This window comes from Grammomys surdaster, unplaced genomic scaffold (assembly GCF_004785775.1).
Source record: "Grammomys surdaster isolate TR1022 unplaced genomic scaffold, NIH_TR_1.0 235, whole genome shotgun sequence".
NCBI lineage: Eukaryota > Metazoa > Chordata > Mammalia > Rodentia > Muridae > Grammomys > Grammomys surdaster.
The window spans coordinates 2,529,276-2,553,653 of NW_021604680.1; the positions used below are offsets into that span (position 1 = coordinate 2,529,276).

The window sequence follows — 24,378 nt, forward strand, 5'->3', positions numbered from 1 at the left end:
GACCATCTCACTGATCATCCACTTCAGTTTTGAGACAGGATCTCTCCGTGAACTTGGAGCTCACCAACTGAGTTAGACTGGTTGGCCTCCTTTCCAAGCCTCTCAGCATTGGCAATAAAGGAGCATGCCCAGCCTTTTCCAGGAGTGCTTGGTATCTGGACTTAGATTCTTATGTGTGTGCTGTGAGCTCTTTAGTGACTGAGCTATATCCCCAGTCTACATTTTTGTTTGGTTGTTCTGTTGTTGTTTTGTGGCAGGGTTTCACTATGTTGCCCTGACTGGCCTGGAATTCAATAGATAAACCAGGCTGGATCATGGAGATTCTCCTGCCTCTGCTTCCCAAGTTCTGGGATTAAAGCGTTGCACCCCAATACTTGCTTCAGATTTTTTTTCCCTTCCAAGACAGAGTTTCCCTTTTTGGCCCTGGCTATCCTAGAACTCGCTTTGTAGATGAATCTGTCTATGTAAGCTCAGATTTTTTTTTTAGATCCTCTGTTATTAAAAATTGATGGGGCTGGAGAGGTGGCTCAGCAGTTAAGAAGCACTGACTGCTCTTCCAGAGGTCCTGAGTTCTGTTCTCACCAACCACATGGTGGCTCACAACCATCTGTAATGGGATCTGATGCCCTCTTCTGGTATGTTTGAAGAGAGTGACTGTGTACTTATATAAATAAAACAAATAATTTTTTTTTTCAAGACAGGGTTTGTCTGTATAGCCTTGGCTGTCCTGGAACTCACTCGCCACCACAGCCCGGCAAAACAAATAATTCTTAAGAAAAATGTAAAGTGTGATTTAAAAAAAAAAGAATTATTGTGAGCAGTGGTGGCACACACCTTTAATCCCAGCACTTGGGAGGCAGAGGCAGGCAGTACTCTGAGTTTGAGGCCAGCCTGGTCTCCAGAGTGAGTTCCAGGACAGCCAGGACTACACAGAGAAACCCTGTCTTAGAAAGGCAAAAGGAAAAGAGAAAAATTGAATGAGAGGGACTGAGATGCTGCCGTTGTCATCTGGTAAGCTGGGATGGGAGTCTGAGGGACATGAGCAACAGTGTCCTCTTTACCAAGCACAGAACTATGGGTCACCAGTCCCTGTCACCCAGCTCAGCCTCCAAACTCTGCCTGGGAAGCTTCCCTTTGTATATTCATGAGATGAGAGAGACCAATGACTTCATTCCTCAGAGTTCTTCCCAGGACTCCCTTCTGCCTATGGGGCAAGGATACAAAGCTCCTTCCGTGGGAGCTTCACACCACCAATTTTCCTATCAGCCAGATCCCCAGCAGCACAAGTTGCTGCAGATTCCACACTCTTTGGTCTCACCATGCCTCCATGTCCCCCCGTGTTCACTTTGTCTCACAGACCCTTCCTCTCTTATCCTACAGCGCCTAGCTCTATCACTACCTCCTCTGCAGAGCCTTTTAAGACTTTAATCCTTCAAACAGAGAATCTGGTGTTCTTAATTCTGAGCACTCAGACAGGGTCCTATAGGTTATATCATGTGGTAATATTCTGCCTATATTTCCCTCTACAACTAGACGTGATCTGTTCAAACGACAAGATTATCCAGACCTTGTCCATCTCTGTGTTGGTTCAAGAAAAGCTTTATGGCTGTACTCACAAGGCCACATTGAGTCCTTTAAGTATCCTTTGGTGAATTCAAGCTCCCTTCTCTCTCAGCTCTTCCTACCCACCCATAGTACAAGGCCACCATGCATTAAGCTTTGCATTTCAAAACATGGTAAGAAATTTATTCTCCCAGTGGTATGTATGTATGTATGTATGTATGTATGTATGTATGTGTTTGAGACAGGGTTTCACTGTGTATCTCTGGCTGTCCTGAGCTTTGTAGACCAGACTGGCCTTGAACTCACAGAAATCCACCTGCCTCTGCCTCCTGAGTGCTGTCCTTAAAGGCATGTGCCGCCACCACCACCACCCAGCTCTCTCAGTGTTTATTAACCAAAGGTATGTATCTTGCCAATCAAGAGCAGGATGAAGGAAAGAAAGTATCATGAGTTGTGACCTATAAGATTTGTTTGGAACATATACATTGTCTCACTAGATCTTCAGGATAATACCCATGAAGCATAAGTACAGATCAAATAAACAAGAGAAGTTGCCATCTGCTCCAAATCACAGAAACAGAGCCCTGATGAATGTAGCTAGGTCCCAGCTATGCTGTTATCTCTTGCCTTTAATCACTATGAATAAGTTCAAACATTATCATAAGGTCATGGCATGCCACAGTGGAGATGAGAACCAGCTATCCCACAGTGTTGGGTTGTCCAATATGCTATCTGTTGAGATGGATAAAAAGGAAGACCAAAACGGGGCAGGACTCCAGGGACAAGGTGATCCCTGTTCCAAGTCAATTACCTGAGTCCAGGCTCTCCCAGCTACGAATGGGTCAAGGCCATTGGAGCAGGGCAGGGCCTCCTTGCAGAACCATGGTGTGATCATGAGGAGGGTATGGGTCTGGCTAGCCAAGAAGGGAGAGGTATTGCTCAGAAGCTCATCCTATGATCTCTTCTGATGATATCTGAGCTCTTGCTCAAGAAGTGTTTCACTTGATCTCATGAGCCCTAAGGGCACCTGGTAGCTTGGCCCAAACACTGAAGTTTCCCCTGCACTGGGTCATGGTCTTAGTATGGCCTTAGTGTGACGCTGACATCTTCCAGCTCCTGTCATTCCTTCATTTTTACATCTCCTCAGCAGTGGGAGTAGGGCTGTCTCTTTTGTCTGGGATCGAGGACCTTGAACTAGTGAGAGTATAGAATGAGAAGAACCAGAGTTAGAGGCAGGGCCACCAGGGAATCTCTGTGTATTCTCCATGTTCTTCACTTCCTCCAGAACTGGGGGTTAGAATCACCCATGGGTCAGCTCAGGAAGCTTTCCTGTGGAGTGGTCCATGGCCTCATGAGATCAGATGCATCCGTTCTGAGACCTCTCCTGATCCATAACTGCGCAACCAATATTCCAGTAACTAGCAGCCTAAAGTGACTTCAAGGGCTCTCAGACATTTCCTCTCTAAGGAGCCTCTCTTGGGATTCTCAAAGGTCCCACCTTCTAAATCTCTGCCCCACCTCTTCTTCACAGGGCAAACAAAGGGACAAAATCAGAAACAGGCTGAGACATCCCTATCCCAGCATCTACTGTAGGAAGCCCTTGCTTCAGGACCTGCCTAGCCCCTATCTCTTGAACCTGGCTGTTCCCTACCCAGGATGTAAATTTGCCAGTGATTTGTTGGGCCAAGTATGGGCTTGACCTTTTTCTCTACAAGTTTGGGTCATAGGTGTGACAGGTCAGGGCTATAGATCAATCTTATCACCGAGTGACAGATGGCATCAATAGTATTCAGCAACACTTTCCCTCAACTACAATATGCAAGTACCAATTCCCAAGTACTTCTTCCTAATAATCTGCCCTATGACATTCTAGTCTGTGTTCCATTGGGCCAGAAGTACCATCTTGAGTTATCAGATGTAATTTAGCCCTCAGCGATTTACAACCAAAAGAATTTTTTTTTTTTTAAATTTCTGTTGTTGTTGAGACAAAGTTACTCTATAGACCTGGCAGTCCTGGAATTCTCTATGTAGACCAGGGTGACCTCAAACTCGCAGAGATCTCCCTGCCTCTGCTTCCTGAATGTTGGGATTTGAGACAGGCAGCTAATTACAAGAAAATTTTATCTCCTCTGGCAAAAAGAGCTTTACTCGGAGAAGTTTTGTCCAGTTCAGAAGTAATAACAACAACAGTAACAACAGTGAAGCAATTTATATTGTTCTTACAGCAGTGGTGCTGAAAACCCTTTAAGACAGATCCTCATGCAGTAGTGACCCCCCAACCATAAAATTAACTTGTTGATCCTTCATGACTGTTATTTGCTACTGGTATGAATTGTTATGTAAATAGGCAGGATATCTGATCTATGACCCTCAAAGGGGTCAGGGCCCTCAGGTTGAGAAGCTCTGGCTTACAGTATGTCAAGCATTTCATTTAATCTTCATATAATTATGCCAACTCAGTGAGATAAGGAGAGATAGAGATAGAGGTAGGGCTAGCGATAGAGAGTATACGGTGCACACATGTGGAAGGGAAGTGTAATTCACCTGTGTACACCTGTGTGGAGGCCAGAGCCAACATCTTGCGTCTCTCTATGGCTTTCTACCTTATTTTTTGACTCTGTCTTTGAACTTGGAGCTTACTATTTCAACTAGACTGGCTAGCCAGCAACTCTCTGGAATCTGCCTGCTTCTGCTTGCCCATCATCCAGTGCAGATGTTAAGACACGAGCCACCTTGCCTGGCTTTTACATGGGTTATGGGTATACAAACTTGAGTCCTAGGTTTGCACTGCAAGCTCTTTACCTACTGAGCCGTCTCACCAGCCTTTAATTTTTTTTTTTTTTCTGAGTCAGGGTCTCACCATGTAGCTTAAGTTAGCTAGTCTTTTATTTGCTTGTTTGTTTGAGACAAGAGTTCTCAGTGTAATAATCCTGGCTGCCCTGGAACTTGCTTTGTAGACCAGGCTGGCCTCCCACTCACAGAGATCCACCTGCCTCTGCCTCCTAAGGGCTGGGACTAGTGTACCACCACAACTTGCTAGGCCAGTTAGTCTTGGAAGATCCTTCTGCCTCAGTTTCTACGTTCATTTGTTCTTAGCTGAAATCCTAAGCTAGACCCTGAAAGGGGATTGGTGCCTAGAAGGACAGTCCTATTACTGGACAAGTAGCTGCTTGCCATTAGGGAGACATCCTTATTCTTATGAGAAGATGGGGGCTATGAAGAAGGGGTCCAGGTTTCTCCTCCAGGCTCTGAGGCCAATAGAGCTGGTTAGGTTTCCAGAGCTTCAGCATACTTACCTGGGCTCTGGGCCTGATGGTAAGGATATGAGGAGGTAGAAAGGAGAATGTCCAAAGGGTCTAACGGATCACCTGATCAGGACTGCAGGTACCTGATATCAATGAAGTTTGTCATCAAGCTTATAAAATCAAACCCTTGCCTCTCTTCTTTTAGTCTTGGGTTTAAACATCTATAGAACAGGGTAATGAAAACACCCCTTCTTGTCAGTGTTAGAATAAGTAAATTAGATGGTATATGCAAAACAAAAGCACATTGCACTGTGCTTGCCCAGTAGATAGTGGGAATTTGGTAACTGGGAACTATTGGGTTTATAACGCTCTCATTCGTTCATGATGATTTAGTGTCTCTAGTGTTGCATTACATAGCTCTGTCCTGACCAATAGGGATAGAAGTTTCGAGAGCAAGCTGGACCTGAATTTAGAGTGGAAGAAAATCGTGGGCAATAGAGCCAGCATTCAAAACAGTTTCTACAGGCTGAAGTAAGCAAGATGACATTATTCTCCCAAGAGCTTGATGACAGCACACAAAGTAGAGGATGGTGAAGAAATCTGACTTGACCCCAAGCTCTGGTGCTCTGAATGATTTAGTTAACCACACCTAATGGGAACTAATCACGGGAGAGAAAGGCTCTGAAACCCAGCAGTCTTAGGCTGCATTAACAATGTGTCGTGTCCAGACTGGGGGAAATAATAGGTCTATTGTGCTGGCTTGGTCAGGCCATATCTGGAATCTTGCGTTGCTACACTGACAGACTGGAATCAGGCCAGGAGGGGAACTAGCCCAGCCTCAGCTCCCGAGCTCTTGTGGGAAATGCTTCCTGTACAACTTCTTGTCTTATCCCCCAAACAACGCTATTAGGTAGGTCCCTGTTTTGTATACAAGGAGCTTAACAAAATTGTCTAGGAACAACTATATAGCCGGTCCATGGAGGTGCCTGGGGTTTTCTGAATGGGCTAGCTTTTCTGTGTTTGAGCTTACACTCACTGTAATTTAATGGGATACGGAAGTAAAGGAGATATAGTTTTTTATTTTCAAGGAAGCATGATCTGGCTTGGTTATTCAGATCACGTATGGAATGCTGCAATTCAAGGGAGTGAAGAATTTAGGGCTGGAAGAGACCATACAGGACTCCTTAGCTAAATCAAACCTAGAGCACAGAAGCCAGCTAGGGCAGAGTCACACAGCTCACAGTGGGGACAACAGGCTTTCCTATGGTCTTCACTGTTTCCTTCGGCTTGTTTCTGGACAGTGATGTGCCCAGATGGGATCTGCCAGAGCACACACGGGCGCACACGGGCACACACGGGTGCTGTGGTCATTGTGGGGGAGTCAGATCTCAATATCTCTTCCCTGCAATTCGAATTAAGAGGTGGGAAAAAAAAAGGAGCCTGACATTGAGAAACACAGGTCCTGTGTGAGCAGCCTCTGAGATTCTAAGAAGTAACTTCACTGAGGAGGGAGAGCTGGACTTCACCCAGGCTCCTGGGGATCTGGGAAGCCTGGAGTGTCGTTAGTTAGCAGAGGTGGAAGAAAAGGCAGCAAAGGCTGTTCTTCCCTGGCATCTATGCCTGGCCTCTGTTTAGATGAAGATCCTCCCTTCTTTCAAGGACCACATTCCTCCTCTTTCTCTCAAAGCATTTCTTGATTTTTTTGTGACACGGAGGGCTGTTGGAGTCTTGCGGCTCCCAGGGCTTCCTGTCTGGGAGTATACACATACACAGTTCAGCCTTTTGTAACGTACGCTGAGGGGCAGAGCAGAGTCATGAGTAAAGACTTAGGAACTGGACAAAACCTTCCTGGCCTGTGTGTGTCATAACAGCTGCTCTTTTTGTGTCCCTCTTTCCTGGGCTGTAAAATGGCGATAATAATAGTACCACCCTCAGATGGAGTTCATAAGCACCCAGTGAGATCATGTTGAGCCTGCTAGAAAGCTCTCCATAAAAGGCTGCTGTGGCCATGGCTCCTTAGAACTTGAGCGTTCCCCTGCTGGAAAGGGCAGCCACTGGACTTGGTAATTTTTCTGTCTCATTGAAAAAAACTCCCTAAATATCAAATTGCCGATCTTGAGACACGAGGGACATTGATAGTGAAAGTTACAGCCTATGGCCTCAGGTTTGGGGGAGGGGAGAAGCCACCTGACTCTGGATTTTAAAAGTGGCTGATGGGGGTTCAGAAGTCACGGGGCCACAGACTTTACTCAGGGAAAACTCACTCTGGGGGGACCTTAGGCAGGTCACTTTCAGCTTGGGGCTTCAGTTTCCTCGGGCGAGTCAGGTGGGTTTCTGTGCCTTGCTTAGGTGGTTAGGAGCACGCAGTGCGAGTTGCCGGCTTTGAGAACGTGGCTGAGCAGCGAGGCTCTGCCAGAGGAGATGGGCAGGCGCGTGCAGGGATTGGCTGGAGGCGCAGGACCGAACCTTTAAGAGGCGCGGAGGGGGCGTGCTAGGGAGTTTTCCTCGCCGGCGTTCCTGGTTTGCTAAGTGCTAGCGAACGTAGTAGTAGCTGCGGCTGCGCCTAGGACAGGAGCCACAGGCGAGTGCCGGCCGGCAGAACACAAGAGCATCCCGGCGTCCCGGTCCCACGCGGCGTGGCCCGCGGGTTATGGCCAAAGGAGAGGGCGCCGAGAGCGGTCCCGCGGCGGGGCTGCTCCCCACCGGCATCCTCCAAGCAAGTGAACGGCCGGCCCAGGTGAAGGTGAGGTTCCGAGAGAAGGGCAAGGGATGGTGGGCCGGCCGGGTTATGGGTACAGGGGCGTCGGAAGTTGGGTCTGGCCTTGGGACACTTGGGGGTAACAGGGTACAGTGAAGCTTGGAGGAAGGAGAGTCCAAGGAGTGCTCCGGGACCAGGGAGCGATGGAGAAAGTCTGAAGCCCCTTTGCACACCCCTACAATGGGTTTGCGCCAAGAGCGGCGCCGGCAACTCTACGCGGCGTGGGGCTCTCCCCAGTGCTCTAGGTTCTACTGTGCTGAGCCACGCTAGTTTCTCTCCCTAGATCTGAAGAGACCCCAGAAATCTGAGAGTCCCCTTGGTTCTCCATTTCTCACCACCCCCCACTCTCATGCTTTAACTCTGAGGAGGGCCACTCAAGTTCATTCATAAGAACAAGGGCTCTGCTCTTAAAGGAGCCGCATACCGAAAGCGTTTTTGTGACTGAGGGTTCACTTGCACAGAGCTCCGCGTGTCTCGACATTCTCTCCGACCGGTTCTAGCTCTTTGGATCTGTTTAACCACACCATGAAACCATGCGGCCCCAGGAAAGGGATCTCTGACAATATATCTAACTGGGAGGTGCTCAACTTTTCCTTTTAATTTTATTAACTGTTCTTGGAAGAAGCGAGTAAGCAATTATGCTGTTACCATGTATGAGTAATCTCTACTTTCCCTGGGCAACCTCAGCCTCCCCTAGTGCTTGCTCCACCCGGAGAAGGCTGAGCCCTGCACCTGGAGGCCTTTTCACCCCTCTCCAAGGTCCCCTAGGAGCTGGAAAGGGTGCATGTTAGGCAGCTGGATGGTAGGGCAGCTCAAGGGTTTGCCCGGAGCTGAAGACTCCCTACAGGGGCCCAGGAGCTTTGGGACAGATTGAAAGAACAGCTGTGGATGCAGCGGGCTGGGCTGCGCCGCCCCTCCCGCCCTCCCCCCCCCCCCCATCCGTAGGCAGGTGGATCCTAGCTGCTGCGGGGCGTCAGGGAGGGAGTCTGGGCTGGGCTCAGGCAACTTTTGGCAGCAAGAGGATTTTCAGGTTGTGGCAGCTAGTTCCAGGTAGAGACAGGTCCACTGCTGCAACATGCTCTTTCTGGGTAACCTGGAGATGAGGGTCTGGGAGAAGATATTTATTTATTTATGTGTTTGCTTGTTTGTTTGTTTGTTTATTCGAGACAGGGTTTCTCTTTGTATCCCTCACTGACCTGGAACTAGCTCTGTAGACCAGGTTGGCCTCAAACTTAGAGATTTATCTGGCACTGCTTCCCAAGTGCTGGGGCCACTACACCTGGCCTGGGAGATCTTTAAAGGTGGAAGGTGATAGGTTTCCTCAGAGTCTGGCACGTTCTAGGTTGGAGGACAGAATCCTGGGCCTATTTTCATTCTTTCCTTCTCTTCCCAGAAGGAACCAAAAAAGAAGCAGCAACTGTCCATTTGCAACAAGCTCTGCTATGCAGTTGGAGGGGCCCCATACCAGTTGACCGGCTGCGCACTGGGATTCTTCCTGCAGATCTACCTATTGGATGTGGCTAAGGTGAGTGACAGGAGCTCCACAGGCTTCTCCCGGAGCCAGAGGTGGGGACTGATGGGCTCCTGGGAGGGTCACTCAGTTCTCCCCAGTGGTAAAACAGGACCAGAATGTATTCCTTGGCTGCCACTCAGGGTCACAGTGGATGGGAAATCAGACTTTAGGAAGTGTGCGGGAGGAGAGTCTACCTGCCCCAGAAACCACAGCTGGCAACTCTTCCTTGCCTGGCAGGAGCAATAGAAAGCCTGGCGGAGTAGGCAGCGGCTGAGGGAGAATGGGACCCACTAGTGACGCTGTTCTTAGAAGAGACTGGCACACCATGTTCCTGGCTGGAAGACAGTCAGCTGGCTTGGCTCAGGGTTTAGTGGGTGTTACTGTTGCTAGGCTGAGGGAAGAACTGTATCTCACCTTCACCTGAGGAGCTGCAGCTTGCTGATGGGTAGGGGAAACCTGAAGGTGCAGGCAGATGTGAGTGTCCTGGGATTAGGGGTGTCTCTGGTGGAGAGGGGTGGTTTGGGTGAAGCAGGGCCACTGTGTGTACTTTGAGAAGCCTTGGCCAGCAGCCTGGCATCCAAAGAATTCGCCCTGTCTGGATGAGAGAGTGGGAGACTGGGTAACCATGGCTCCGGGGTGCCCTCACTGGCTCTTTTCTGTGTAGCATCTCTGGGCAAGTGAGGGATATTAGTTTCCATTTGCAGGTGTGGAACACTGAGCCCCAGAAAGGACAGAAGACTCATTCAGTAGCTAGGTTTCAAACAGCTCCCATGGCTGGGGCCCAAGCGGGTTATAAATAAGGGGGACCTGCAGTTGAGTATGAAATGGGGTTACAATAAGTGGGGAGAGTACATGGTGGGTGGTACAGTGTGGGAAGGCCGCCAGCTTTCCAGAGCAGGGTTGTGACAACTAGACAGGGGGGCACACGCCTGTTATCCTCCCACTTAAAAGGCCAAGACAGGAGGGCTGAGATTCAAAACTAGCCTGAGTCTCTGTCTCAAAAACAAAGTTAAAAAAAAAAATCAAGGTTTTATGGATGATGTTGCAGCTAGACTCTAAAGTGTTTGGAAAATACGAGATGGTTTGAGTAGTGACAGGACACTCTCTAAAAAGCTTCTACAGAGCAGGCATAAAGCTGTACATCTGTAATCACAGTGCTTGCAAGTTAGACCAGCTGGGTCTACTTACCAAGTTCTAGGCCAGTCAGGGCTACAGATGAGTCTCCTTCACACACACGCACACGCACACGCACACGCACACGCACACGCAGTGTCAGGGTGGGGGGAGTCACTGGACAGATTGTTTCATGGTTAGGAGCTCACTGCTTTCTTAGAGGACCCAAGTCGTGAGTACCAGGCTAGGCCACTCACAACCACAGATGCCTGTAGCTCCCACTCTAAGGGATCCAATGCCTCTAGTTTCCAAGGCTCCTGTACTCGTTCGAACAAACCCCAACACACAATCACATAATTTAAAATAGTAAAATGAATGCTAAGAGAAAAAAAAGATGAAAAGAAACATCTACACAGCCCCCTTTCCATATCTAGGATAAAGCTTGGCCTCATGAAAACACACTGTGACCTGTAACTCTCATACAGATGGGGAAACTGAGGCTCACTGTGCTGGCCCAGGGAACAAACACTACCTCTGCTATCAGGTGGCCAGGGGCTTGGAACTGTCAGAGGGAAGGAAGGAAATGAATCTATGTTCAGTGTTTGATGAGATGTTTCTAAGTGCAGCAGAGGGAAGGAAAGATCTAGAAAAGCTTCGAACACAGTCCTACTCCAGTTATCAGAGAAATGCATGTCATCATCATTATCATATCATTATTACTGTGTTGGGTTTTTTTTTTGTTTTGTGCTTTTTTTGTTGTTGTTATTGTTGTTTTGTTTTTTTTGAGACTGGGTCTCTTTATGTAGTCTTGACTGTCCTGGAACTCATTATGTAGACCAGATTGGCCTCGAACTCATAGAGATCCTGCTTCTACCTCCAGGGTGTTGGGATTAAAGGCACTCGCCACCACATCCAGCTGCTGTTGTCATAACTGTTTATCACAATGTGGGAGAACTAAACCCAGCAGCTCATCCATTTTAGATAAGCATGCTACTACTGAGCTAAACCCGGGCACCTGCTATTGTCACTATTAAGAAAGTGAGTGAAACCAAGTGGTGGCGCACACCTTTAATCCCAGCACTCGGGAGGCAGAGGCAGGCAGATCTCTGAGTTCAAGGCCAGCTTGGTTTACAGAGCAACTTCCAGGACAGCCAGGGCTACACAGAGAAACCCTGACACGGGGAAAAACAAAACAAAACAAAAAAACACCTGTGTGAAGATGTTTGAGATCCAGGTTGGAGCAGTGTAAGGTCTCAGTGGCCTGGCTGCCCAGTGAGAGATTTCCCATAAGGCCTATGAATGAAGGTCATCCTTTGGTTCTTCCCCATGGCAGGTGGAACCACTTCCGGCTTCCATTATCCTCTTTGTGGGCCGGGCGTGGGATGCCTTCACTGACCCTCTGGTGGGCTTCTGCATCAGCAAATCCTCCTGGACCCGCCTGGGCCGCCTCATGCCCTGGTAAGTAGGGACACTCCTTTGAAAGTGCAGAAAGCCAGGCTTCTTGGTGTTTCTTACCCTTCATCTTTCTCCATCTCTTGTCTCAGGTTGAGGGTTGCTGGGAAAGCATGACACAACAGCTCAAAGGTGTTGAAACCTCAACCTGAGGCCTCAGCTGCCCCAGGCATGGGCATTGGGACACCTAGACAGTTCATTTTGGGGGCTGGCCAGAGTGCTGAGTTAGTTCCCTCCTCCAGCTCAGGCCTCAGTGCTCCCCAAAGCCCGCTCACTCACCTTGGTGAGACTGGAATCCCCACTTCTGCCATTCTGTGGCAGCAGAGGTAGGTAGGTCTTCAGAACAACTGAGAGGTTTCCTGGGCTGGAATGTCAGCTTCACTACTTAAAGCTGTGCAGTCTCTAGCAAGTTACTAAACATCTCTGAACCTTAGTAAAGTGGAGGTTTGGTGAGGGCATTTAATATGTAAAGCATTCAGAATAGCGCCTGGAAGGTATTGATACACAATTTGACATTCCTTCAGGGTAGTTAATGGTAGGACATGGGTAGGGGCAATACTAAGAATGGAATTGCAGACCCAGCCCAAAGCATTGAGTGAAGGGACTATTTTTTCCCTTGGTGTTATTCAGCTTCAGCCTGTGGGGCAAGGTTGGGGGAAGGCAGTTGCCATAGATCAGACAGTGATGGAGACATACAAGACAGGCCAAGCCGGGGCTCTGGTTCCCTCCAGGACATCCTGCTTCAGGAGGTGGGGGGGGTGTGCCCCTTTCATCTCCAGCCCATCCAAGCTTAAGTGGGCGCCTTCCTGCCCCAGGGGCGCCCATACCTGGTCTCCGGCCTTCAAAGCTCTTCCAGAAGCCTTTGCACCTCCACAGTTTCCTTTCCCACGAGGCCCCCCACCCACCCCAATCCTGCCAGCCCCTGGCAAAAACCCAGCTTGGAGTCTTTGATCCAGGCTTCATGGCCAAGGGGGTGAAGGGGAGGGTAGGAGAGCCTCCTTTACCTGGGCAAGCTGCTCAGGGAGTCCTGAGAGCCAGCCTGTGAGACTTGGCCCTGTGCCGGCCTCTTGGCAGCTGGTGGAGGGCGGGGCCCTGCTCCCACATCGCCTCATGAAGCCCAGCCAATAGGAGGCCGCTGCCTGACGCGCAGCGGCACAGGGTTACTCCCAGTCACATCGGGTTCCTGTTCACTGTTCAGCTGCCTGTCTGAGGATGGAGTGTTTGAGGAAGGCCGAGGAGGAGCCCTGTTCTCTGAGGAGACAACGTGGAGGGGTGGGAAGAGGAGGAGGAGGGTCAGCAAGGCCTCTTTGTGGGAGGGAGATCTGAGGACTCTTGCTAGGTCAGTGTGACAGCTATTCCAGGAAAGTTGCTAGGTCTCCTCAGGTTGCTTTCTGGGTGGAAAGTGCTTGGGTATGCGTCAGAATACACGTGGGCTGACTCATAAGCCGAGGGGCCATTGTGTTCATGGCATCCCAGGTTGCACCTCTAGGCCTGGAGACCAAAAAGGGGTTGGGCCTGTCAGGGTTGGCTAGTGTTAGTTAGCCTTACCACCCTCTCCTTCCAGGCGGTAGGGCGGTAGGGTAGTTCCTATTCTGAGCCTTTCCTACAAACCACAAAGATAGTGACATTCTCTTCCAGGAATTCCCTGTCAGCAGGGTCACACAGAGAGCTTGAGATGCAGGGACCTGAGGTGGGTAGATTACCAGGCATTGTCCACTTGTGGCCCTGGCCTGTAGTTCCCGAAGGCCACTTCTCCAGTTGAGCCCTCCTGCTGTGATCATAGCAAACACTTAACGTCCCGAGTACTGTTCAACATTTTTCTGTAAACTTATTTAAGATTCAAGCCTACTTCAACCCACAAAGTGGAAGTCCTTGCACTTCCCTGTGAGGTGTCCCATTTTCTCCACACATTATCTCCTAATTCCATCTCTCTTGCTCACTGTCCTCCAGCCCATGGGGCTCTGCTGATCCATCCTCCTGCCTGAGGACCTTTGCACTGACTGTTCCCCTGACTGGGGCCACACTTGCCTCAGAGATCTGCAGTGCTGACTCCCTGACCCCATCCCCACCTTCTCAGTTAACAAATGTCCCCTCAGCCAGCTGTGAGCTGCACCCTCAGTCTCCAGCCTACTCGTTCTCTTTTCTCCATAACGTGTCACCTTTTAATATGTTATATGACTGCTGCAAAGACTATGACAAAATATCTATAGCATAGCATTTGCCTTATTTATGTATTTATTTGTGGTGGAACTCAAACCCATGGCCTTGCACATGCCAAGCAAGTGTTCTATATAGCCCTGATTTTTTTTCAGTTTTGTTCTTTGAAGACAAGGTTTCATGCAGCCCAGGCTAGCTTCCACTTCCTGATTCTCCATCTCTTAAGGGCCCAGATCACAGTCATGTACCAACACCTCCAGTGAAACCCTTGTCTGTTTTATTATTTGGACAGAGTCTCACTGTGAAGCCCTGGCTACCTTGCAATTTCTTATGTAGTACAGTGCAGTCTTAAACTCATAGAAATCAACCTGTGTCTGCCTCTTGAGTAGAGGCAGGGGATCCCTGAGTTTGAGGGAAGCCTGGGCTATGTAGAAGATCCTGTCTCAAATAAAACAAAACAAACAAAGCCCCAAAACAAACCAAAAGAGACTATATATAGTGTGTAAATGTTTTGCTTGCATGTATATCTGTGCCTGGTGCCTGGGAAGGTTAGGAGAGGGCATTAGATCTTTTGTAACTAGAGTTGTGAATGGTTGTGACATGCCATGTGGGTACTGATAATTGAACCAAGATCTTATGCAAGAACAAGTGCTCTTAACTGCTGAACCATCCCTCTAGCTCCTGGGCCCTTCCTTTAAAACAAAACAAAACCAAACCAGATCTTACTATGTTGACTTTGAACTCAGATCTTTTTGCCTTTGTCTCTTAAAAGTGGGGTTACAGGGCACACCACCATGCCCAGCTCATTGTAACCTTTTAAGGTGTCCAATAAAGTAGCATTAAGTATGTTCATATCCTTGTGTGACCATCACTACCTTCTATCCCAAAACTTTTTGTTATTGCTGTTGTTTTGAGACAGGATCTCTCTGTGTAGTCCTGGCTGTCCTGGAACTCTCTCTGTAGACCAGGCTGGCCTCGAACTCAGAGATCTGCCTGACTTGGCTGGCTGAGTGCTGGGATTAAAAGCATGTGCCTAGCCGGGCAGTGGTGGTGCACGCCTTTAATCCCAGCACTTGGGAGGCAGAGGCAGGCGGATTTCTGAGTTCGAGGCCAGCCTGGTCTACAGAGTGAGTTCCAGGACAGTCAGGGCTATACAGAGAAACCCTGTCTCGAAAAACCAAAAAAAAAAAAAAAAAAAAGCATGTGCCTCTACCGCCTAGTTCATCCCAATAATTTTTATAGTTTTCAACCCAAACTTTGAGTTCATTAAAAGATAATCCATATTCCTTCCTCCCCCTGTCAACCACTATTTTTTTTTTGGTGAGGGTGGGGTTCTGGGAGGATATATGTGTATGTATAGGTCAGGGGACTACTTGCAGAAATTGGTTCTTTTTGTGTTATGAGTCTGGCTTAGCAGTTGACAAATCTTGCAGGGTCATGTCTAAATCTGTAGATTTGGTTACCCTCTATAAATTAAACTGTACAGTATTTGTCTCTCAGGAACAGTCATATTCCATGTGACCATTCATTAAAGTTCTATGTTGTTGTATGTGTCAAGGGCTGAACAACATGTAATTTTTGTTGCTTACCAACTAGAATGTGAGTTGTACAATAGCCACTGGTGTCTTCTTCACTGATACATCTGCAACAGTCAGAATAGCTCCTAGCATATAATCACACCTCAGAAATATTTAGGTAAATGTTGAATGTAGGCAGTGTACTCTTTTTTATTTTCATTTCACCTGTGAGGAAATGAGTCTCAGAGAAGTTAAATAACTCACCCAAGACTAAGTTTTTATAGTTAGCGACAGACTCAGAAAGTCTAACTCAAAGCTTCCTTCTTTTTTGACTATTTATTTTGTGTGTGCATACACACACACACACACACACACACACACACACACGGCATTCTACAGCACAACACGTGGAGGCCAGAGGACAGCTTGTGGGAATTGGTTCCCTCCTTCCTTCCTGTGTGTTCCAGAGATAAATCTCAGGTTGTCAGGCCTGGCAGCAAGAGATTTACCTGCTAGGCCATCTTGCTAGCCTAAGGCCTTCCTTTAACCTTTGCACTTTGCTTCCTATGTTAATACAGGGAAGTTGATCTGAGCCTGAGGAGTTGTGGAGTTATTCCTCTTGATAGTTTGGCCAGGCATTTGTCCCCTACCCTCCTTATATTTCTGGGACTGAGCCCGCTCCTCTTCTGTGGCCCCTTTCTCCTTTACCTGAAGTTGGCCTCTCCCACCCAGTCCTGCTTCCTGTGTGTGTATATACAAGAGATGCATGGAAGGGTAAAGATAGGTGCTGGGACCACCCCCTTCACTGGGATTCTTGCTTCAGGGAAGGTATGCATGAGACTCAGATTCTGACCTCATGCTCCTTGTTCTCTGTCCCTTCAAACTCCTTGCTTAAGATTTTGGTCCAGGAACTTGCCCTAGTCAGTCTTTTAGGCATGGCCGTCAATCTCTTTCTCCGAGGCTCTGGGTTGGGGGGACTCAGACTTCCTCCTCTGTTGACGGGCACTTGTGGAACATATCTGGGCTCTTAGAATTCTCTAGCCTCCACTCAGACCCTCTCCTCTCCTCAGGATCATCTTCTCCACTCCCTTGGCCATCATTGCTTACTTCCTCATCTGGTTTGTGCCGGACTTCCCACCGGGGATGGAAAGTTCGCACGGGTTCCTTTGGTACCTGCTTTTCTATTGCCTCTTTGAGACACTGGTCACGGTGAGTGTGGTACCTCAGTCAGGGGCAGGGGCAAGGGTGGGCCCTGGGGCTTTACATGTCTCCTTCCTCTAACCACTGAAAGCTTCTCTTTCACAACAGTGTTTCCACGTTCCCTACTCAGCACTCACCATGTTCATCAGCACAGAGCAGAGTGAGCGTGACTCAGCCACTGCCTATAGTAAGTCCCTCCCCCAGCATCCTGGCCCTGCCTGCAGGGTCCCCTGGGTCTTTCTGCTACTCCTTCCTACCCCCCTTATACTTTGTGGGTTTAGTTCTTTGCTCTGTTCCTGTGTGTGTGTGTGTGTGTGTGTGTGTCTGCGGTGAACCCCTCTCCTCTGTCCCCTTTCTCTGTGACTCTGGAGTTTCAACCCAGAGCCTTGTTGTGTATGCCAAGCAGTCACTTAGTCATTGAGTTATATCCCCAGCCCATGAAAGCATGTTTAAAAAAAAAAAAAAACCCTCACTTCCTTTATCACTCAAGTGAGACCCAGAGAGGTACTGGGACTAACTTGAAGGTCACACAGAGAAAGGCCATGAAAGTTGGCTGAAATGTCACCTGCCCCGCCCCCTAGCCCCACTTACCTGGAGCTAAGAGTGGCTTCTAGCCATCTGACCTTCCTCCCTGAACCTCTGGGCAACGAGGGCCCATCTGAAAAGACCTCTTCCCTGCCTAGGGATGACTGTGGAGGTGCTGGGCACAGTGATAGGCACAGCGATCCAAGGACAAATTGTTGGCCAAGCCAAGGCACCTTGTCTTCAGAACCAGAATGGCTCTGTAGTGGCCTCAGAAGTTGTCAATCACACCCAGAGTACCACCTCTCTCAAAGACACGGTGAGGCCCCTGGTAGGGCAGGGGTTTGGGAAGAGAACAATGGGGTGCAGCACCTTGCATTTTTTCTACAAGCAGTGATAGCAGCTGGTGTTCATCAGTTGGTGGGGATTGGGAAAATGTAAACATCAGGATGTACATTTACCCATTCTATAGATAAGAAAAGTGAAGCCTGGGAGACCAAGTCCCTTTGCCCAGGGTCCCCATGAGTTGCAGAGATTCGGGAAGACTTGGGCTGTGGGTTCATGCACTACCTAGTCTGGCTGTGTAACATTTTGTATACTTGGACTCGGCCCAGCCTTGGGAAGCCACAGCAGGTCCAGGATGACCCTCCTGGTTCACAGATGGAGACAGTGAGGCCCCCACAGGAGAAAGGCCTGGCCTGAGATCGTGGAGTGGGGCTGCTGGGATGAGATCAGACTGACCCTGTCTCTGTATGTCATAGCAAAATGCTTACCTGCTGGCAGCAGGGATCATCGCTTCCATCTACGTCGTCTGTGCCATCATTCTGATTCTCGGCGTGCGGGAGCAGAGAGGTGAGAAGCCTACTGGGAAGGGTTCAGCTCACAGCTCTGGGGTCAGTAGTCCCCTTCTGCCTGCTCGCCAGGCTTTGGAAGGGACTTCTGCTGCCTCCTCATTGTCCTCTCTGATCCCTAGAACCCTATGAGGCCCAGCAGGCCGAGTCAATGCCCTTCTTTCAGGGCCTCCGGCTGGTCATGAGTCATGGCCCCTATGTCAAGCTCATTGCTGGCTTCCTTTTTACCTCCCTGGCTTTTATGGTGAGTGGGGCCTGAGATGTTTATCCCAAAATATATCGAACAGGGGTGGGTTAGAGGAGATTTGGACTGTGGTGAAGCTGAGGGGTAGGCAGGATGGGGTGGGGGCAAGTAGAGGCCTCTGGGATCCCCAAGTCACCTTTTTTTCATTTCCTTGATCTGTCCCATGCCCCAGCTGGTGGAAGGTAACTTCGCCTTATTCTGCACCTATACCTTGGGCTTCCGAAACGAGTTCCAGAACCTCCTCCTGGCCATCATGGTGAGTAGAGGGCATAAGGTTAGCTGATGATGTATCTGTCTGGATGGTTCCTTGAGCATCAGAGGATACCTTCAGGGTGCTCCCTAGCCATGAAGGGATAAGGGAGGTTTCCCTGGATCTCACCTCCAGTTGCTTAGGGAGGGATATGAAGGAAGAGCGTTTGAGGCTGGATGGTTAGAAAGCACAGTCCACTAAAGGCAAGGATGCCAACGACGGTGTGCAGCTTTGCATGCAGAGTTATAAAAAGACAGGTGGACTGCTTACTCTGTGCTTCCCTGGGAAGGTATCCGACATACCTGGTGACTTTCTCACCATGGCCCCTGGCTAGCCCGGGAGCGTCTTTTGGGGCCTGCAATGGGCAGGAAGGTCTCTGCAATAATGCACCCTCCTTCACCTTTCTTGTTGCCCACAGCTCTCAGCCACCTTCACCATCCCCATCTGGCAGTGGTTCCTAACCCGGTTTGGCAAGAAGACAGCTGTCTACGTTGGGATCTCTGTGAGTGGGGCTCAAAGGGTAGAGATGGAGTTGAGTTGGGCTGTGTATGGGGGTTACAGATGGGAGCCTCCTGGGTAACCCATCTTCTTACACTCCCTGTTCCAGTCTGCAGTGCCTTTTCTCATCTTGGTGGCCCTCATGGAGAGTAATTTAATCGTCACTTACGTGGTGGCCATAGCTGCTGGCGTCAGTGTAGCGGCTGCCTTCTTACTACCATGGTAGGTTAATCAGAGGCTCACCAAGTGTATTCCCCAGCCAACACCCTCCCGCTGGGGAGAGCGCTTTGGTGGCTCTTCCTCCTGCCTCTCTATGGGTCTGGGATGAGGTGGGTCTGCCTGATACAGTGATAGAGGTTGTGAGCTATGAAACGCCTAGCCTGCCCTCTCTTTGCCAAGCGGACCGTCTAAAGTGGGACTTATCTTGATAGATGGGGCCTGTAGAGCTATTCCCTCACTTCAGGCTCCCAGAGGACAGTTGCTGCTCATTGACATGGATACTATATGAGCTGGTAGCTAGGTGAGGGTCATTCATGGCTGCGCCACCCACTCTGCGTAGGTCCATGCTGCCTGACGTTATCGATGACTTCCACCTGAAACACCCTCACTCCCCTGGCACCGAGCCCATCTTCTTCTCCTTCTATGTCTTCTTCACCAAGTTTGCCTCTGGAGTCTCACTGGGTGTCTCTACCCTCAGTCTCGAGTGAGTGGCTTGTGAGTCTTGGGCAAGGCTGGGGACAGGGATAGGGTCCAGGCACTCCTTCCTCACCACTCCTTGCTCACTGGGTCCCACAGCTTTGCTGAGTACCAGACGCAAGGGTGCTTCCAGCCAAAACAGGTCAAGTTTACACTGAAGATGCTGGTGACCATGGCTCCTATCATCCTCATCCTGCTGGGCCTGCTGCTCTTCAAGCTATACCCCATTGATGAGGAGAAGCGGCGACAGAATAAGAAAGCTCTGCAGGCTCTACGGTGAGAGCAGTGCACGTGTGTGTGCACGAGTGTGCATGTGTGTGTGTGTGTGTGTGTGTGTGTGTGGTCAGTCAAAGCTCTCAACTAGTGCTGCTGATGGACAGAGCTAGATAATTCTTAGCTACATGCTAGGTACCACACTGCCTCTGTCTTTGTATGTATTTACTCAACAGGCAACAAGCTGGGTTTTTTGGTTTTTTTGTTTTTTTGTTTGATTGCTTTTTGGTTTTTCCAGACAGAGTCTCTCTGTGTAGCCCTGTCTGTCCTGGAATTTACTCTGTAGACCAGACTAGCCTCAGATTCATAGAAATCCGCCTGCCTCTGCCTCCCAAGTGCTGGGATTAAAGGTGTGTGCCACCACTGCCCTGCACAAAGAAACACTTTTTAGGTACCAGCATTGTGGTAGGAAAAAGCAAACAAACAAACAACAAATGGCTGGGCATGATGGCACACACCTCTAATCTCTACACTCAAGGAGGCAGAGGCAGGTGGAGCTTTGTGATTTGAGGCCAGCCTGGTCTACACAGTGAGTTCCAGGACAGCCGGGTTATGTAGAAAGACCCTGCTTCTAAAAGCAAAACCAAACTCTCTGTCCTGAAGGAGCTTGTGTTTAGAAGTATGCTTCCAGGATTCCCCTAGTATTCCAACAATCTATCCCATGGCAGCTGAGTTGTTCTGTTGTTTTGTTTTTAGAGGCAGGGTCTCATTTAGCTCAGGCTGGTATTGAGCAAGCTGTCTGATTACCAACACAACTGGCCTGGCTCTGCTTCCTAAGTGTGGGGATGACAGCCAACCCCATAGCACGATTCTTATGATTCTTATCCTATAGATGAAGAAAACGGAAGTTTAGCCAGGAACTGTGAATAAAGCTTAGAGTCCTGCCCTGTGTTCTAGCAGCAACATGTATTCTGATGTCCTCCTGGCATACAGGCCCTCTGGCATGGCCAGAGATGATAGGGCAGGGTAGAATGACTCACATCATGATGTCAGCCAGCCAGAGCCAGTGGCTCTCTGAGGTTAGTGGTACCCTTCATTCAATAGGAACAGCAACCAGCAGTTTCTGGGCAGACAATGGGAGTGAGTAAACTGTCCTGTGGTTTAGACAAGACTGACAGCTGGCTTGGACTCCAGGGCTAAGATTCCTCTGGCAGGTGGCAGCAGAGGGGGGTGAAGATGCTTCTTCTAACCCATCTTCTTTTACTCTTGCAGAGATGAAGCCAGCAGCTCAGGTTGCTCCGATACAGACTCCACAGAGCTGGCTAGCATTCTCTAGGACTTGCCAGGGTGCCTGAAGCCACCACAAAAAGGACCTGGGGCACCAGGTAGCATTAGGCACGGGATCTTTTTGCCCTTGCACTGAGCAGCTGTTCTTCCTATGTCAAGACAGGGACCAAGGACTGGAGGGTGAGCGGCCCAGGACATCTGTACTTACTGCAGGAATGGCCACTCTGTAAACTCCTCACTGCCTGCCCACTGGGCCAAGCCCTAGGGCTGCTACTGTGAATATGCCAAGGACTGACTGGGCCTAGCTCGGAACACTAATGTAGAAACGTTTTATACAGAGACTAATTAATAACTTAATGACTATGTATATAGGGATGTGTGTATGTATATGTCTGTGAGGTATTAATGTTATTAATTTTCATAAAAACTGGAAACACAAAGCTGCCTGTGTCTATTTGTGTTCTCAGCCATCCATGGAGCCCTTTGTGATAAGACCTAGATAGTCAGTGGGCACACAAAGCCACAGGTGCCAGTGAGTGGGACAGTGTGTCTGATAATAGCCTTGGCTAACATTTACTCTGTACCAAGTGCCTTTTGCTGGCTTGGCACACGTTTTGTGGTATTCTTATTGGACTTATAGAACCCCTGTGTCATGGCACACATGGCCCCTGTCTTAAAGATAAAAAATGCAAACTCAAGCTAGCAGCTGGTGGCACATGCCTTTAATCTCAGCACTAAGGAGGCAGAGGCAGGCAGATTTCTGAGTTCAAGGTCAGCCTGGTCTACAGAGTGAGTTCCAGGACAGACAGCCAAGGCTACATGGAGAAACCCTGGCTCTAAAAACCAAAAAAGAAAAAAAGAAGAAAAGGAAAAAGAAAACCCAAGCTAGAGGATGTGGCTAAAGTCACATGACACTTATGAATGATGTAAGTGAAACCCCATCATCCCTGTGAGATGCTAGCAGTTTAACCACTGCTCTCCATGGCCCTATGAGGGAGAAAGGCTAAGAAAACAGCGGGCCACAGTGGTTCTGCCAGTCACTGCATGTATACCTGAGTCTGGGGGGCAAGATGTGCTGATTGGGGCTCTGCAGTGTCCCTGGAGGCCCGACATTCTCTTTCCACAACTGTTGTCAGTAATGTTGAAGGCAGAGACTCTATGTGTCTAGGGGTAGGTGTCAGGTAGTGGCAAGTCTCAGCTCTGGTGAGGGAAGGCCCGGTTAAAGTACTTGTCCCATTACTGCAGTGTAAATGTTCATACTGTGGCCAACTCAAGTTACTCTTGCTTAGACCATCTTACATGATCCTGAGAATTTAATAGTTGGCTCTTAGAAGGTCAGAAGGGTCACCCTACCATACCACTGGATTGCCTACACCCAAGTCAGGCTCCAAAACCACAGAGAAGTAAAGCAGGAAGGACCAGGAGTGGCTAGTCCAACTACCTAGGTTTGTGCACAGAAAAATAGGAGCCTGAGAGAAGGCCTGGGACTATTTGGGATTCCTTTGCCCTTGAATTTGTTTTTTGTTTTGTTTTTGTTTTGTTTTGTTTTGTTTGTTTGTTTTTCGAGACTGGGTTTCTCTGTGTAGCCCTGGCTGTCCTGGAACTCACTCTGTAGACCAGGCTGGCCTCGAACTCAGAAATCTGCCTACCTCTGCCTCCCAAGTGCTGGGATTAAAGGCGTGCGCCACCACCACCCAGCTTGCCCTTGAATTTGGACCCGACTGTTATGGATAAACTTCTTTTGGTAATTTTAATGACATGTTTCTAACAGGCACTGTTATATGTATTCATAAATACTCATTTTCTCATGAGCTCCCTACAAGGAAGGCACTGTTATTATTCTGGCTTAACAGATAAGGAAACCAAGGCATGGGAAGTTAAATGACTAGACAAAGGTCAGTTAGTAAGTGGATGGGTTGATGTAAGTCCAGGCTGTTTGGCTGTAGGCCCAGACCCTTCAATCACTACTTTGATGATAGTTAGATCCTACCAGGCCAGTCCCATGGCCTTTATAACTGCCATCTTCAGTCAGAGATTGCCTGACAAGACAGGAGCCGCAGCCTAGGCTGGCTCCTGCATCTGGAATTCTCAAGGACACCCCCACCCCTCAGGGATTTTGATAACGTTTACAAAGATCCACTTCTATCTTCCCTTCCTTCAGCTCTAAGCCACCGAGGCTTGTCTTTATTTTCTATTTTTGTTTTCTTCCTTTGGCAGCACCTAGAGATCAAACCCAGGACTTCCTTCAAGCTAAGTAAATGATTTGCCATTGAACCATACCCCTAGCCTAAGGCTTATCTTTAAAATAATAACAATAATAGCTATTGTTGTTGTTATTAGTAGTAGCAGTAGTGTTGTTATTGTGATTGTGCATGTAGTTGAATGGTAGAGCACTTACCTGCTACATGTGAGGCACCATGTTTAATCCCCAGCACTGCAAAAACAAATCCCACAAAAATTAGACTTGTAAGTTTGCTTCTTTTCTATCGTTACAATGATTTCTCAGGTCTCTTCTCACCTGGGTCTTCATGCAGACACTCTTGGGGGTCTCTCTAGCCCTGTAACCTTCCAGGCTTGAGACCCAGATGAAGTACTTTCTTTAGCCCACCTCTTGGTCTCTTGCTTCAGCTCTACCTACAAGTGCTCGCCCAGAAGGTCTTTGTTAGACCAATCGTCTGGGAGGTAGTTCAGGCCCCTCTGCTCCTTAAGCCAGTTCCAGAGCCTTGCCCCTCTTATCCTATTATCCTGGTCTCTTACACATAGCCTGTGGCTAAGCATTCCCTTTCCCTCTGTCACACTTCCCTATCCATTGGAAGAAGTGCTATTTCCACATGTCTGGATCCATATCTGCCAATACTGCAGCCACCACCTGTTTTTGCCAGGTCCTGGTTGTGGCCCTCAACTAAGTACATTTCTCCCCTCAATGCCCACCATGGCAGAGGACCAGGTGTGCTTTTAGCGCCACCTACTGGGAGTAAGGACAAGATGTCCACATTGTTAAAAAAAAGAAAAGGTCCAGCTCAGTCATTGATCTGAGATATTATTCCATAGTTACAATGATGCTGTCATATGCCATGCACCTGCTAGGCTCTAAGGATGTTGGTGGACAACACAGAGCTTGGATTTTTGGTGGAGACCCATGGTGAATAGATAGGATGTAATAAAAAGAATCTCAGAATGTGGTGGGTTGCGGTGGTGCCTGCCTTTAATCCCAGCACTTTGGAGACAGAGGCAGATCTCTGAGTTCGAGGCCAGCCTTATATCAAGAATGATTTTCAGGACAGCCATGACTACACAGA

The 24,378-nt window shown here is 48.8% G+C and overlaps 1 protein-coding gene across 1 annotated transcript; it reads left to right on the top strand.

The window, feature by feature from the left end:
- The first annotated feature begins 7,303 nt into the window (after positions 1-7,303).
- Mfsd2a (major facilitator superfamily domain containing 2A) lies at positions 7,304-21,519 on the top strand. Its single transcript, XM_028773847.1, has 14 exons — positions 7,304-7,551; positions 8,960-9,091; positions 11,526-11,650; positions 16,389-16,527; positions 16,627-16,705; positions 17,202-17,359; positions 17,802-17,892; positions 18,014-18,135; positions 18,308-18,391; positions 18,804-18,887; positions 18,993-19,105; positions 19,443-19,586; positions 19,679-19,855; positions 21,065-21,519. The coding sequence occupies exons 1-14, from the start codon at positions 7,459-7,461 to the stop codon at positions 21,126-21,128; spliced, it is 1,605 nt and encodes a 534-aa protein (XP_028629680.1). The 5' UTR covers positions 7,304-7,458; the 3' UTR covers positions 21,129-21,519.
- Positions 21,520-24,378: the final 2,859 nt, after the last annotated feature.

What these genes read in the sequence shown, in the direction of transcription:
- Mfsd2a (XM_028773847.1), top strand. Translation starts at nt 7,459, where the DNA reads ATGGCCAAAGGAGAGGGCGCCGAGAGCGGTCCCGCGGCGGGGCTGCTC. An exon ending in GCTGCCTTCTTACTACCATG is followed by an intron (nt 19,106 to 19,442) that starts GTAGGTTAATCA and finishes CACTCTGCGTAG; the next exon opens with GTCCATGCTGCCTGACGTTA. An exon ending in AAAGCTCTGCAGGCTCTACG is followed by an intron (nt 19,856 to 21,064) that starts GTGAGAGCAGTG and finishes TTACTCTTGCAG; the next exon opens with AGATGAAGCCAGCAGCTCAG.